At 47.4% G+C, this 13,682-nt stretch overlaps 1 protein-coding gene across 1 annotated transcript in view; it reads left to right on the plus strand.

Moving 5' to 3' along the window:
- LOC308155347 (alpha-2,8-sialyltransferase 8E-like) overlaps positions 1-13,509 on the plus strand; it is a gene marked incomplete at both ends in the record, with an annotated part of 25,740 nt that extends 12,231 nt beyond the window's left edge. The window contains 2 exons of the mRNA XM_080528656.1: positions 7,208-7,300; positions 13,419-13,509. Coding sequence (XP_080384782.1) covers positions 7,208-7,300; positions 13,419-13,509 — 184 coding nt within the window. The remainder of the gene's footprint in view (positions 1-7,207; positions 7,301-13,418) is intronic.
- Between the last annotated feature and the right edge of the window lie 173 nt (positions 13,510-13,682).

Genomic DNA, 13,682 nt, shown 5'->3' on the forward strand with positions numbered 1-13,682 from the left:
ACACTTTATAAACACACACCTTATAAACACACACACCTTATAAACACACACCTTATAAACACACACCTTATAAACACACACCTTATAAACACACAACACAACACACACCTTATCAACACATACGTACCTTATCAACACACACCTTATAAACACACACCTTATGAACACACACCTTATAAACACACACCTTATAAACACACACCTTATAAACACACACCTTATAAACACACACCTTATAAACACACACCTTATGAACACACACCTTATCAACACACACCTTATAAACACACACCTTATAAACACACAACACACACCTTATGAACACACACCTTATAAACACACAACACACACCTTATGAACACACACCTTATAAACACACACCTTATAAACACACAACACACACCTTATGAACACACACCTTATAAACACACAACACACACCTTATGAACACACACCTTATAAACACACAACACACACCTTATAAACACACACCTTATAAACACACACCTTATAAACACACACCTTATAAACACACACCGTATAAACACACAACACACACCTTATAAACACACAACACACACCTTATGAACACACACCTCTCTCCCTCTCTCTCTCACCCTCTCTGACTCCCCCTTTCTCCCTCTCTGACTCCCCCTCTCTCCCTCTCTCTCTCCCTATCCCCCTCTCTTCCCTCTCTCACTATGTTTACACACTCTTTTTTATTTTTTGTCAGAGGATGTCACTGTTAATTGTTGTGAGTTGTGAATACAGAGCTCAGAGGTCAGTGTACACTAGAAAATACTGAAAACAAAGAAAAGAGGACAACATTTCACTGATGTGGATTAAAGCTGCATTAACACACACCTTATCACCTTAACACCTTAACACCATATAACCTTAACACCTTATCACCTTAACACCTTAACACCATATAACCTTAACACCATATAACCTTATCACCTTAACACCTTATCACCGTAACACCTTATCACCTTATCACCTTAACACCTTAACACCATATAACCTTAACACCTTAACACCGTAACACCTTAACACCTACCTCCCTGTGTAACACCTTAACACCTTATTACCTTAACACCTTATCACCTTATCACCTTATCACATTATCACCTTAACACCTTAACACCTTAACACCATATAACCTTAACACCTTATCACCTTAACACCTTAACACCTTCTCACCTTATCACCTTAACACCTTAACGCCTTACCACCTTAACACCTTATCACCTTAACACCTTATTACCTTACCACCTTAACACCTTATCATCTTAACACCTTATTACCTTAACACCATATAACCTTACCACCTTAACACCATATAACCTTACCACCTTAACACCTTAACACCTTAACACCTTACCACCTTAACACCTTGACACCATATAACCTTAACACCTTATTACCTTAACACCATATAACCTTACCACCTTAACACCATATAACATTAACACCTTATTACCTTAACACCTTATCATCTTATCACCTTAACACCATATACCCTTAACACCATATACCCTTAACACCATATAACCTTAACACCTTACCACCTTATAACCTTATCATCTTATCACCTTAACACCATAACACCTTAACACCATAACACCTTAACACCATATACCCTTAACACCATATAACCTTAACACCTTACCACCTTATAACCTTATCATCTTATCACCTTAACACCATAACACCTTAACACCTTACCACCACACCCCTGGATCAGAGCTGCAGTAAGCTCCCTGAGTACACAGAGAAGTGGTCACATTGTTTTATGTTAAATGATGACGGCTAAGGGTACAAAGACTCCCCTACCCCCATCACCCTGACCCCCCCCCCCCCCCCTCCCCTATGTAGGAATTACATCACTGTGACATAGGAATGACATCACCGTGACATAGGAATGACATCACTCCTGTCATTGTCATCTCACAACAATGTCTTTACATGTAAGAACATGTCAGATTGTAAGAACATGTCAGATTGTAAGAACATGTCAGATTGTAAGAACATGTCAGATTGGTATTTTTGGTGTTTTTGTTTTCTAAGACACAGACTTGTTTGATTAAAGTTAAGAGTGTCTCTCTCTCCCCCCCTACCTTCTGTTGTCTCTCTCCCCCCTACCTTCTGTTGTCTCTCTCTCCCCCTACCTTCTGTTGTCTCTCCCCCCCCCTACCTTCTGTTGTCTCTCTCTCCCCCTACCTTCTGTTGTCTCTCTCCCCCCCTACCTTCTGTTGTCTCTCTCTCCCCCCTACCTTCTGTTGTCTCTCTCCCCCCCTACCTTCTGTTGTCTCTCTCCCCCCTACCTTCTGTTGTCTCTCTCTCCCCCCTACCTTCTGTTGTCTCTCTCTCCCCCTACCTTCTGTTGTCTCTCTCCCCCTACCTTCTGTTGTCTCTCTCCCCCCTACCTTCTGTTGTCTCTCTCTCCCCCTACCTTCTGTTGTCTCTCTCCCCCCCTACCTTCTGTTGTCTCTCTCCCCCCCTACCTTCTGTTGTCTCTCTCTCCCCCTACCTTCTGTTGTCTCTCTCCCCCCCTACCTTCTGTTGTCTCTCTCCCCCCTACCTTCTGTTGTCTCTCTCTCCCCCTACCTTCTGTTGTCTCTCTCCCCCCTACCTTCTGTTGTCTCTCTCCCCCCTACCTTCTGTTGTCTCTCTCCCCCCCTACCTTCTGTTGTCTCTCTCCCCCCTACCTTCTGTTGTCTCTCTCCCCCCTACCTTCTGTTGTCTCTCTCCCCCCTACCTTCTGTTGTCTCTCTCCCCCCCTACCTTCTGTTGTCTCTCTCCCCCCCTACCTTCTGTTGTCTCTCTCTCCCCCCTACCTTCTGTTGTCTCTCTCCCCCCTACCTTCTGTTGTCTCTCTCCCCCCTACCTTCTGTTGTCTCTCTCCCCTACCTTCTGTTGTCTCTCTCCCCCCTACCTTCTGTTGTCTCTCTCCCCCCTCTACCTTCTGTTGTCTCTCTCCCCCCCTACCTTCTGTTGTCTCTCTCCCCCCTCTACCTTCTGTTGTCTCTCTCCCCCCTACCTTCTGTTGTCTCTCTCCCCCCCCTACCTTCTGTTGTCTCTCTCCCCCCTACCTTCTGTTGTCTCTCTCCCCCCTACCTTCTGTTGTCTCTCTCCCTCCTACCTTCTGTTGTCTCTCTCCCCCCTACCTTCTGTTGTCTCTCTCCCCCCCTACCTTCTGTTGTCTCTCTCCCCCCCTACCTTCTGTTGTCTCTCTCCCCCCTACCTTCTGTTGTCTCTCTCCCCCCCCTACCTTCTGTTGTCTCTCTCCCCCCTACCTTCTGTTGTCTCTCTCCCCCCTACCTTCTGTTGTCTCTCTCCCCCCCTACCTTCTGTTGTCTCTCTCCCCTACCTTCTGTTGTCTCTCTCCCCCCCTACCTTCTGTTGTCTCTCTCCCCCCTACCTTCTGTTGTCTCTCTCCCCCCCCTACCTTCTGTTGTCTCTCTCCCCCCTACCTTCTGTTGTCTCTCTCCCCCCCTACCTTCTGTTGTCTCTCTCCCCTACCTTCTGTTGTCTCTCTCCCCCCTACCTTCTGTTGTCTCTCTCCCCCCTACCTTCTGTTGTCTCTCTCCCCCCCCTACCTTCTGTTGTCTCTCTCCCCCCTACCTTCTGTTGTCTCTCTCCCCCCTACCTTCTGTTGTCTCTCTCCCCCTACCTTCTGTTGTCTCTCTCCCCCCCTACCTTCTGTTGTCTCTCTCCCCCCCTACCTTCTGTTGTCTCTCTCCCCCCTACCTTCTGTTGTCTCTCTCATCCCCCCCTACTTCTGTTGTCTCTCTCCCCCCTCTACCTTCTGTTGTCTCTCTCCCCCCTACCTTCTGTTGTCTCTCCCCCCCCTACCTTCTGTTGTCTCTCTCCCCCCTACCTTCTGTTGTCTCTCTCCCCCCCTACCTTCTGTTGTCTCTCTCCCCCCCTACCTTCTGTTGTCTCTCTCCCCCCCTACCTTCTGTTGTCTCTCTCCCCCCTACCTTCTGTTGTCTCTCTCCTCCCCCCTACCTTCTGTTGTCTCTCCCCCCCCTACCTTCTGTTGTCTCTCTCCCCCCTACCTTCTGTTGTCTCTCTCCCCCCCTCTCTACCTTCTGTTGTCTCTCTCCCCCTACCTTCTGTTGTCTCTCCCCCCCTACCTTCTGTTGTCTCTCTCTCCCCCCTACCTTCTGTTGTCTCTCTCTCCCCTACCTTCTGTTGTCTCTCTCCCCCTACCTTCTGTTGTCTCTCTCCCCCCTACCTTCTGTTGTCTCTCTCCCCCCTACCTTCTGTTGTCTCTCCCCCCCCTACCTTCTGTTGTCTCTCTCCCCCCCTACCTTCTGTTGTCTCTCTCCCCCCCTACCTTCTGTTGTCTCTCTCTCCCCCCCTACCTTCTGTTGTCTCTCTCCCCCCTACCTTCTGTTGTCTCTCCCCCCCCTACCTTCTGTTGTCTCTCTCCCCCCCCTACCTTCTGTTGTCTCTCTCTCTCCCCTACCTTCTGTTGTCTCTCTCCCCCCTACCTTCTGTTGTCTCTCTCCCCCCCTACCTTCTGTTGTCTCTCTCCCCCCCTACCTTCTGTTGTCTCTCTCCCCCCCCTACCTTCTGTTGTCTCTCTCCCCCCCCTACCTTCTGTTGTCTCTCTCCCCCCTACCTTCTGTTGTCTCTCTCCCCCCTACCTTCTGTTGTCTCTCTCCCCCCCCTACCTTCTGTTGTCTCTCTCCCCCTACCTTCTGTTGTCTCTCTCCCCCCTACCTTCTGTTGTCTCTCTCCCCCCCCTACCTTCTGTTGTCTCTCTCCCCCCCTACCTTCTGTTGTCTCTCTCTCCCCCCTACCTTCTGTTGTCTCTCTCCCCCCCTACCTTCTGTTGTCTCTCTCCCCCCCCTACCTTCTGTTGTCTCTCTCTCCCCTACCTTCTGTTGTCTCTCTCCCCCCCTACCTTCTGTTGTCTCTCTCCCCCCCCTACCTTCTGTTGTCTCTCTCCCCCCTACCTTCTGTTGTCTCTCTCCCCCCCCTACCTTCTGTTGTCTCTCTCCCCCCTCTACCTTCTGTTGTCTCTCTTCCCCCTACCTTCTGTTGTCTCTCTCTCCCCCCTACCTTCTGTTGTCTCTCTTCCCCCCTACCTTCTGTTGTCTCTCCCCCCCCCTACCTTCTGTTGTCTCTCTCCCCCCCCTACCTTCTGTTGTCTCTCTCCCCCCCTACCTTCTGTTGTCTCTCTCCCCCCCCTACCTTCTGTTGTCTCTCTCCCCCCTACCTTCTGTTGTCTCTCTCCCCCCTACCTTCTGTTGTCTCTCTCTCCCCCCTACCTTCTGTTGTCTCTCTCCCCCCCTACCTTCTGTTGTCTCTCTCCCCCCTACCTTCTGTTGTCTCTCTCCCCCCCTACCTTCTGTTGTCTCTCTCCCCCCCTACCTTCTGTTGTCTCTCCCCCCCCTACCTTCTGTTGTCTCTCTCCCCCCTACCTTCTGTTGTCTCTCTCCCCCCTACCTTCTGTTGTCTCTCTCTCCCCCTACCTTCTGTTGTCTCTCTCCCCCCCTACCTTCTGTTGTCTCTCTCCCCCCTACCTTCTGTTGTCTCTCTCTCCCCCCTACCTTCTGTTGTCTCTCTCCCCCCCTACCTTCTGTTGTCTCTCTCCCCCCCCTACCTTCTGTTGTCTCTCTCCCCCCCTACCTTCTGTTGTCTCTCTCCCCCCTACCTTCTGTTGTCTCTCTCTCCCCCCCTACCTTCTGTTGTCTCTCTCCCCCCTACCTTCTGTTGTCTCTCTCTCCCCCCTACCTTCTGTTGTCTCTCTCTCCCCCCCTACCTTCTGTTGTCTCTCTCCCCCCTACCTTCTGTTGTCTCTCTCCCCCCCTACCTTCTGTTGTCTCTCTCTCCCCCCTACCTTCTGTTGTCTCTCTCTCCCCCCTACCTTCTGTTGTCTCTCTCCCCCCTACCTTCTGTTGTCTCTCTCCCCCCCCTACCTTCTGTTGTCTCTCTCCCCCCTACCTTCTGTTGTCTCTCTCCCCCTTACCTTCTGTTGTCTCTCTCCCCCCCTACCTTCTGTTGTCTCTCTCCCCCCTACCTTCTGTTGTCTCTCTCCCCCCTACCTTCTGTTGTCTCTCTCCCCCCCCTACCTTCTGTTGTCTCTCTCCCCCCTACCTTCTGTTGTCTCTCTCCCCCCTACCTTCTGTTGTCTCTCTCCCCCCTACCTTCTGTTGTCTCTCTCCCCCCTACCTTCTGTTGTCTCTCTCCCCCCCCTACCTTCTGTTGTCTCTCTCCCCCCTACCTTCTGTTGTCTCTCTCCCCCCCTACCTTCTGTTGTCTCTCTCTCCCCCTACCTTCTGTTGTCTCTCTCCCCCCTACCTTCTGTTGTCTCCCCCCCCTACCTTCTGTTGTCTCTCTCCCCCCTACCTTCTGTTGTCTCTCTCCCCCCCTACCTTCTGTTGTCTCTCTCTCCCACCCTACCTTCTGTTGTCTCTCTCCCCCCCTACCTTCTGTTGTCTCTCTCTCCCCCCCTACCTTCTGTTGTCTCTCTCTCCCCCTACCTTCTGTTGTCTCTCTCCCCCCTACCTTCTGTTGTCTCTCTCCCCCCTACCTTCTGTTGTCTCTCTCTCCCCCCTACCTTCTGTTGTCTCTCTCCCCTACCTTCTGTTGTCTCTCTCCCCCCCTACCTTCTGTTGTCTCTCTCTCCCCCCCCTACCTTCTGTTGTCTCTCTCCCCCCCTACCTTCTGTTGTCTCTCTCTCCCCCCCCTACCTTCTGTTGTCTCTCTCCCCCCCTACCTTCTGTTGTCTCTCTCTCCCCCCCCTACCTTCTGTTGTCTCTCTCCCCCCCTACCTTCTGTTGTCTCTCTCTCCCCCCCTACCTTCTGTTGTCTCTCTCCCCCCTACCTTCTGTTGTCTCTCTCCCCCCCTACCTTCTGTTGTCTCTCTTCCCCCCTACCTTCTGTTGTCTCTCTCCCCTCTACCTTCTGTTGTCTCTCTTCCCCCCTACCTTCTGTTGTCTCTCTCCCCCCCCTACCTTCTGTTGTCTCTCTCCCCCCTACCTTCTGTTGTCTCTCTCTCCCCCCTACCTTCTGTTGTCTCTCTCCCCCCCTACCTTCTGTTGTCTCTCTCCCCCCCCTACCTTCTGTTGTCTCTCTCCCCCCCTACCTTCTGTTGTCTCTCCCCATCCCAACTAATGTTGTGCCGTGTCCCTAGCCTGTGTGTGGTTGTGTGGGTGGGTGTGGGAGGCTGACTGTGTTCTATCTCCAGGTATCTAGACTCTTACGACGGGTCGTATGACTACAACTCCACCGCCTGTAAGGAGCTGAGGCAGGACATCATGGACGTCAAGGTCCTGACCATGTGAGTGGTTTACAGCTCACAACAACAGATACAACAATAGATACGCCAGTGGGCCATCTATCCATCAGTCATCTATCTATCAGTCATCTATCTATCAGTCATCTATCAGTCATCTATCTATCAGTCATCTATCTATCAGTCATCTATCAGTCATCTATCTATCAGTCATCTATCTATCAGTCATCTATCTATCAGTCATCTATCAGTCATCTATCTCTATCAGTCATCTATCTATCAGTCATCTATCTATCAGTCATCTATCTATCAGTCATCTATCTATCAGTCATCTATCCATCTATCTATCAGTCATCTATCTATCTATCTGTCATCTATCTATCTGTCATCTATCTATCAGTCATCTATCTATCAGTCATCTATCTATCAGTCATCTATCCATCTATCTATCAGTCATCTATCTATCTATCTGTCATCTATCTATCAGTCATCTATCTATCTGTCATCTATCTATCTGTCATCTATCTATCAGTCATCTATCCATCAGTCATCTATCCATCAGTCATCTATCTATCAGTCATCTATCCATCAGTCATCTATCTATCAGTCATCTATCTATCAGTCATCTATCCATCTGTCATCAGTCATCCAACAACACATCTCAGGGGCCGCTGGCAGCCATGGTGCTAGATGGTCTAGATTGTCATGGTGCTAGATGGTCTAGATGGTCATGGTGCTAGGGGGGGGCTGGGAGGGCAGAGGGACAGGCTGTCTATGTTTATGGGGCTGGGGGGGGAGGGGGAGGGAGGGGGCGGAGGGAGGGAGGGGGGGGGGGGGAGTGACAGGCAGCGAGGCATCGCTCCGGCAGTGACAGCAGTGCAGTGGCTGTCATGACCAACCCCCCCGCCCGCCCACCCTCCTCCCCCCGCGTGTGTCCCAGAGCACATCACATTCTCCAGCCGTCAGAGGAGGAGGAAGGGAGAGGAGGAGGGGGAGGAGGAGGGGGAGGGGGAGGGGGAGGTGGAGGGGGAGGTGGAGAGGGAGCTGGAGGGGGAGGGGGAGGGGAATGTCAGTTCAAGGGGAGCTATTTACAGAACTGCTATTTGGAGTCGTTGTCGTCATCTTCTCTCCTCAAGACGAGTGAGAGCCTGAGGCCCGGTCCAGCAGCACCATAACCTCTCCTGTTACACTGTCACCTCTGTAACTGTCATCTCTGTTACTGTCATCTCTGTTACTGTCATCTCTTTTACTGTCATCTCTGTTACTGTCATCTCTGTTACTGTCATCTCTGTTACTGTCATTCTGTTACTGTCATTCTGTTACTGTCATCTCTGTTACTGTCATTCTGTTACTGTCATCTCTGTTACTGTCATCTCTGTTACTGTCATCTCTGTTACTGTCATTCTGTTACTGTCATTCTGTTACTGTCATCTCTGTTACTGTCATTCTGTTACTGTCATCTCTGTTACTGTCATCTCTGTTACTGTCATTCTGTTACTGTCATTCTGTTACTGTCATCTCTGTTACTGTCATCTCTGTTACTGTCATTCTGTTACTGTCATCTCTGTTACTGTCATCTCTGTTACTGTCATCTCTGTTACTGTCATTCTGTTACTGTCATTCTGTTACTGTCATCTCTGTTACTGTCATTCTGTTACTGTCATCTCTGTTACTGTCATCTCTGTTACTGTCATTCTGTTACTGTCATTCTGTTACTGTCATCTCTGTTACTGTCACCTCTGTTACTGTCATCTCTGTTACTGTCACCTCTGTTACTGTCATCTCTGTTACTGTCATTCTGTTACTGTCATTCTGTTACTGTCATTCTGTTACTGTCATCTCTGTTACTGTCATTCTGTTACTGTCATTCTGTTACTGTCATTCTGTTACTGTCATTCTGTTACTGTCATTCTGTTACTGTCATCTCTGTTACTGTCATCTCTGTTACTGTCATTCTGTTACTGTCATCTCTGTTACTGTCATCTCTGTTACTGTCATTCTGTTACTGTCACCTCTGTTACTGTCATTCTGTTACTGTCATCTCTGTTACTGTCATTCTGTTACTGTCATCTCTGTTACTGTCATTCTGTTACTGTCATCTCTGTTACTGTCATCTCTGTTACTGTCATCTCTGTTACTGTCATTCTGTTACTGTCATCTCTGTTACTGTCATCTCTGTTACTGTCATTCTGTTACTGTCATTCTGTTACTGTCATCCTGTTACTGTCATTCTGTTACTGTCATTCTGTTACTGTCATCTCTGTTACTGTCATTCTGTTACTGTCATCTCTGTTACTGTCATCTCTGTTACTGTCATCTCTGTTACTGTCATCTCTGTTACTGTCATTCTGTTACTGTCATCTCTGTTACTGTCATCTCTGTTACTGTCATCTCTGTTACTGTCATTCTGTTACTGTCATTCTGTTACTGTCATTCTGTTACTGTCATCTCTGTTACTGTCATCTCTGTTACTGTCATCTCTGTTACTGTCATTCTGTTACTGTCATCTCTGTTACTGTCATCTCTGTTACTGTCATCTCTGTTACTGTCATTCTGTTACTGTCATCTCTGTTACTGTCATTCTGTTACTGTCATTCTGTTACTGTCATTCTGTTACTGTCATTCTGTTACTGTCATCTCTGTTACTGTCATCTCTGTTACTGTCATCTCTGTTACTGTCATTCTGTTACTGTCATCTCTGTAACTGTCATTCTGTTACTGTCATTCTGTTACTGTCATTCTGTTACTGTCATTCTGTTACTGTCATTCTGTTACTGTCATTCTGTTACTGTCATCTCTGTTACTGTCATCTCTGTTACTGTCATTCTGTTACTGTCATCTCTGTTACTGTCATCTCTGTTACTGTCATCTCTGTTACTGTCATTCTGTTACTGTCATTCTGTTACTGTCATTCTGTTACTGTCACCTCTGTTACTGTCATCTCTGTTACTGTCATTCTGTTACTGTCATTCTGTTACTGTCATTCTGTTACTGTCACCTCTGTTACTGTCATTCTGTTACTGTCATCTCTGTTACTGTCATTCTGTTACTGTCATTCTGTTACTGTCATCTCTGTTACTGTCATCTCTGTTACTGTCATCTCTGTTACTGTCATCTGTTACTGTCATTCTGTTACTGTCATCTCTGTTACTGTCATCTCTGTTACTGTCATCTCTGTTACTGTCATCTCTGTTACTGTCATCTCTGTTACTGTCATTCTGTTACTGTCATTCTGTTACTGTCATTCTGTTACTGTCATTCTGTTACTGTCATCTCTGTTACTGTCATTCTGTTACTGTCATTCTGTTACTGTCATTCTGTTACTGTCATCTCTGTTACTGTCATTCTGTTACTGTCATCTCTGTTACTGTCATCTCTGTTACTGTCATCTCTGTTACTGTCATCTCTGTTACTGTCATTCTGTTACTGTCATCTCTGTTACTGTCATCTCTGTTACTGTCATTCTGTTACTGTCATTCTGTTACTGTCATCTCTGTTACTGTCATTCTGTTACTGTCATTCTGTTACTGTCATTCTGTTACTGTCATTCTGTTACTGTCATCTCTGTTACTGTCATCTCTGTTACTGTCACCTCTGTTACTGTCACCTCTGTAACTGTCATCTCTGTTACTGTCACCTCTGTAACTGTCATCTCTGTTACTGTCATTCTGTTACTGTCATCTCTGTTACTGTCATCTGTTACTGTCATTCTGTTACTGTCATCTCTGTTACTGTCATTCTGTTACTGTCATTCTGTTACTGTCATTCTGTTACTGTCATCTCTGTTACTGTCATTCTGTTACTGTCATCTCTGTTACTGTCATCTCTGTTACTGTCATCTCTGTTACTGTCATCTCTGTTACTGTCATTCTGTTACTGTCATCTCTGTTACTGTCATCTCTGTTACTGTCATTCTGTTACTGTCATTCTGTTACTGTCATCTCTGTTACTGTCATTCTGTTACTGTCATTCTGTTACTGTCATCTCTGTAACTGTCATCTCTGTTACTGTCATCTCTGTTACTGTCATCTCTGTTACTGTCATCTCTGTTACTGTCATCTGTTACTGTCATTCTGTTACTGTCATTCTGTTACTGTCATTCTGTTACTGTCATTCTGTTACTGTCATCTCTGTTACTGTCATTCTGTTACTGTCATCTCTGTTACTGTCATTCTGTTACTGTCATCTCTGTTACTGTCAGTCTGTTACTGTCATTCTGTTACTGTCATTCTGTTACTGTCATCTCTGTTACTGTCATCTCTGTTACTGTCATCTCTGTTACTGTCATCTCTGTTACTGTCATTCTGTTACTGTCATTCTGTTACTGTCATCTCTGTTACTGTCATCTCTGTTACTGTCATTCTGTTACTGTCATTCTGTTACTGTCACCTCTGTTACTGTCATTCTGTTACTGTCATCTCTGTTACTGTCATCTCTGTTACTGTCATTCTGTTACTGTCATCTCTGTTACTGTCATTCTGTTACTGTCATTCTGTTACTGTCATTCTGTTACTGTCATCTCTGTTACTGTCATTCTGTTACTGTCATCTCTGTTACTGTCATCTCTGTTACTGTCATTCTGTTACTGTCATTCTGTTACTGTCATTCTGTTACTGTCATCTCTGTTACTGTCATTCTGTTACTGTCATTCTGTTACTGTCATCTCTGTTACTGTCATTCTGTTACTGTCATCTCTGTTACTGTCATTCTGTTACTGTCATTCTGTTACTGTCATCTCTGTTACTGTCATCTCTGTTACTGTCATTCTGTTACTGTCATCTCTGTTACTGTCATTCTGTTACTGTCATTCTGTTACTGTCATCTCTGTTACTGTCATTCTGTTACTGTCATCTCTGTTACTGTCATCTCTGTTACTGTCATCTCTGTTACTGTCATCTCTGTTACTGTCAACTCTGTTACTGTCATCTCTGTTACTGTCATTCTGTTACTGTCATTCTGTTACTGTCATCTCTGTTACTGTCATCTCTGTTACTGTCATTCTGTTACTGTCATCTCTGTTACTGTCATTCTGTTACTGTCATTCTGTTACTGTCATTCTGTTACTGTCATCTCTGTTACTGTCATCTCTGTTACTGTCATCTCTCAGTCGTTGATCTCGTAGGAAAGTTCTTTGGCTTTGGTTCCTCAACATTGGCATTGCAGCATTCAGATACAAAATCACAATAATAATAAGTAAAGAAAATAAGTAATAAAATAAAATAAATAATAGTATGTTAAGCTTCCTTTGCAGTCTCTGTCCCTCACTGCGAGACTACTCCTTTCTTTCTAGGGCTTATACATAGCCCTGTACATAGCCTATATAGGGCTTATACATAGGGGAGGCTGGCAGAGGTAGGAATTGGAGGACAGGCTCATTGTAATGCTGGAATAATACATTAGACTTATGTAGCGCTTTTCTAGACACTCAAAGACGCCTAACAAACTGAAAGGATTGGGTAGTAATAATAAAAAGAAACAAGAAAGAAATAGAGAAAGAAAGTATCGGGGTGTAATTAAGGTAGTGCTGGGGACACATGGGAAGGGGAGGGGGAGAGGGTTAACTGTGAAGGCGAGCTTGAAGAGGTGGGTTTTGAGGGCCTGTTTAAATGTTGGCAGGGTGTTGGCCTGTCTTATGTGGTTGGGGAGGGCGTTCCAGAGGGACGGGGCTGCGGCTGAGAAGGTGCTATCACCCCAGGTCCTATCACCCCAGGTCCCTATCACCCAGGTCCCTATCACCCCAGGTCCCTTTCACCCCAGGTCCCTATCACCCCAGGTCCCTATCACCCCAGGTCCTATCACCCCCTATCACCCCAGGTCCCTATCACCCCAGGTCCCTATCACCCCAGGTCCCTATCACCCCAGGTCCCTATCACCCCAGGTCCTATCACCCCAGGTCCTATCACCCCAGGTCCTATCACCCCCTATCACCCCAGGTCCCTATCACCCCAGGTCCCTATCACCCCAGGTCCCTATCACCCCAGGTCCTATCACCCCAGGTCCCTATCACCCCAGGTCCCTATCACCCCAGGTCCCTATCACCCAGGTCCCTATCACCCCAGGCCCTATCACCCCAGGTCCCTATCACCCCAGGTCCGGAGCTCCCCCTCCTCCTTTTACTGTCACAACACCTCACACCCCTTCTCTCTCTGCCCCCCCCCCCCAGGGTGAAGACCTCTGAGCTGTTTGAGAGGTGGAGGAACCTGCAGGTGTGCAGGTGGGAACCCAACAAGGTGGAGACCAATAACTTCAAGTGAGCAAAGTTAACCCTTTAATTACCCTCTCTCTCTCTCTCTCTTTCCCTCTCTCTCTCTCTCTCTCTCTCTCTCTCTCTCTCTCTCTCTCTCTCTCTCTCTCTCTCTCTTTCCCTCTCTCTCTCTCTCTCTCTCCCCATCTCTCTCTCTCTCTTTCCCTCCCTCTCTCTCTCCCT

The sequence above is a fragment of the Nansenia antarctica genome (genome assembly GCF_963989245.1).
Source record: "Nansenia antarctica genome assembly, chromosome: 4".
Classification (NCBI taxonomy): Eukaryota; Metazoa; Chordata; class Actinopteri; order Argentiniformes; family Microstomatidae; genus Nansenia; species Nansenia antarctica.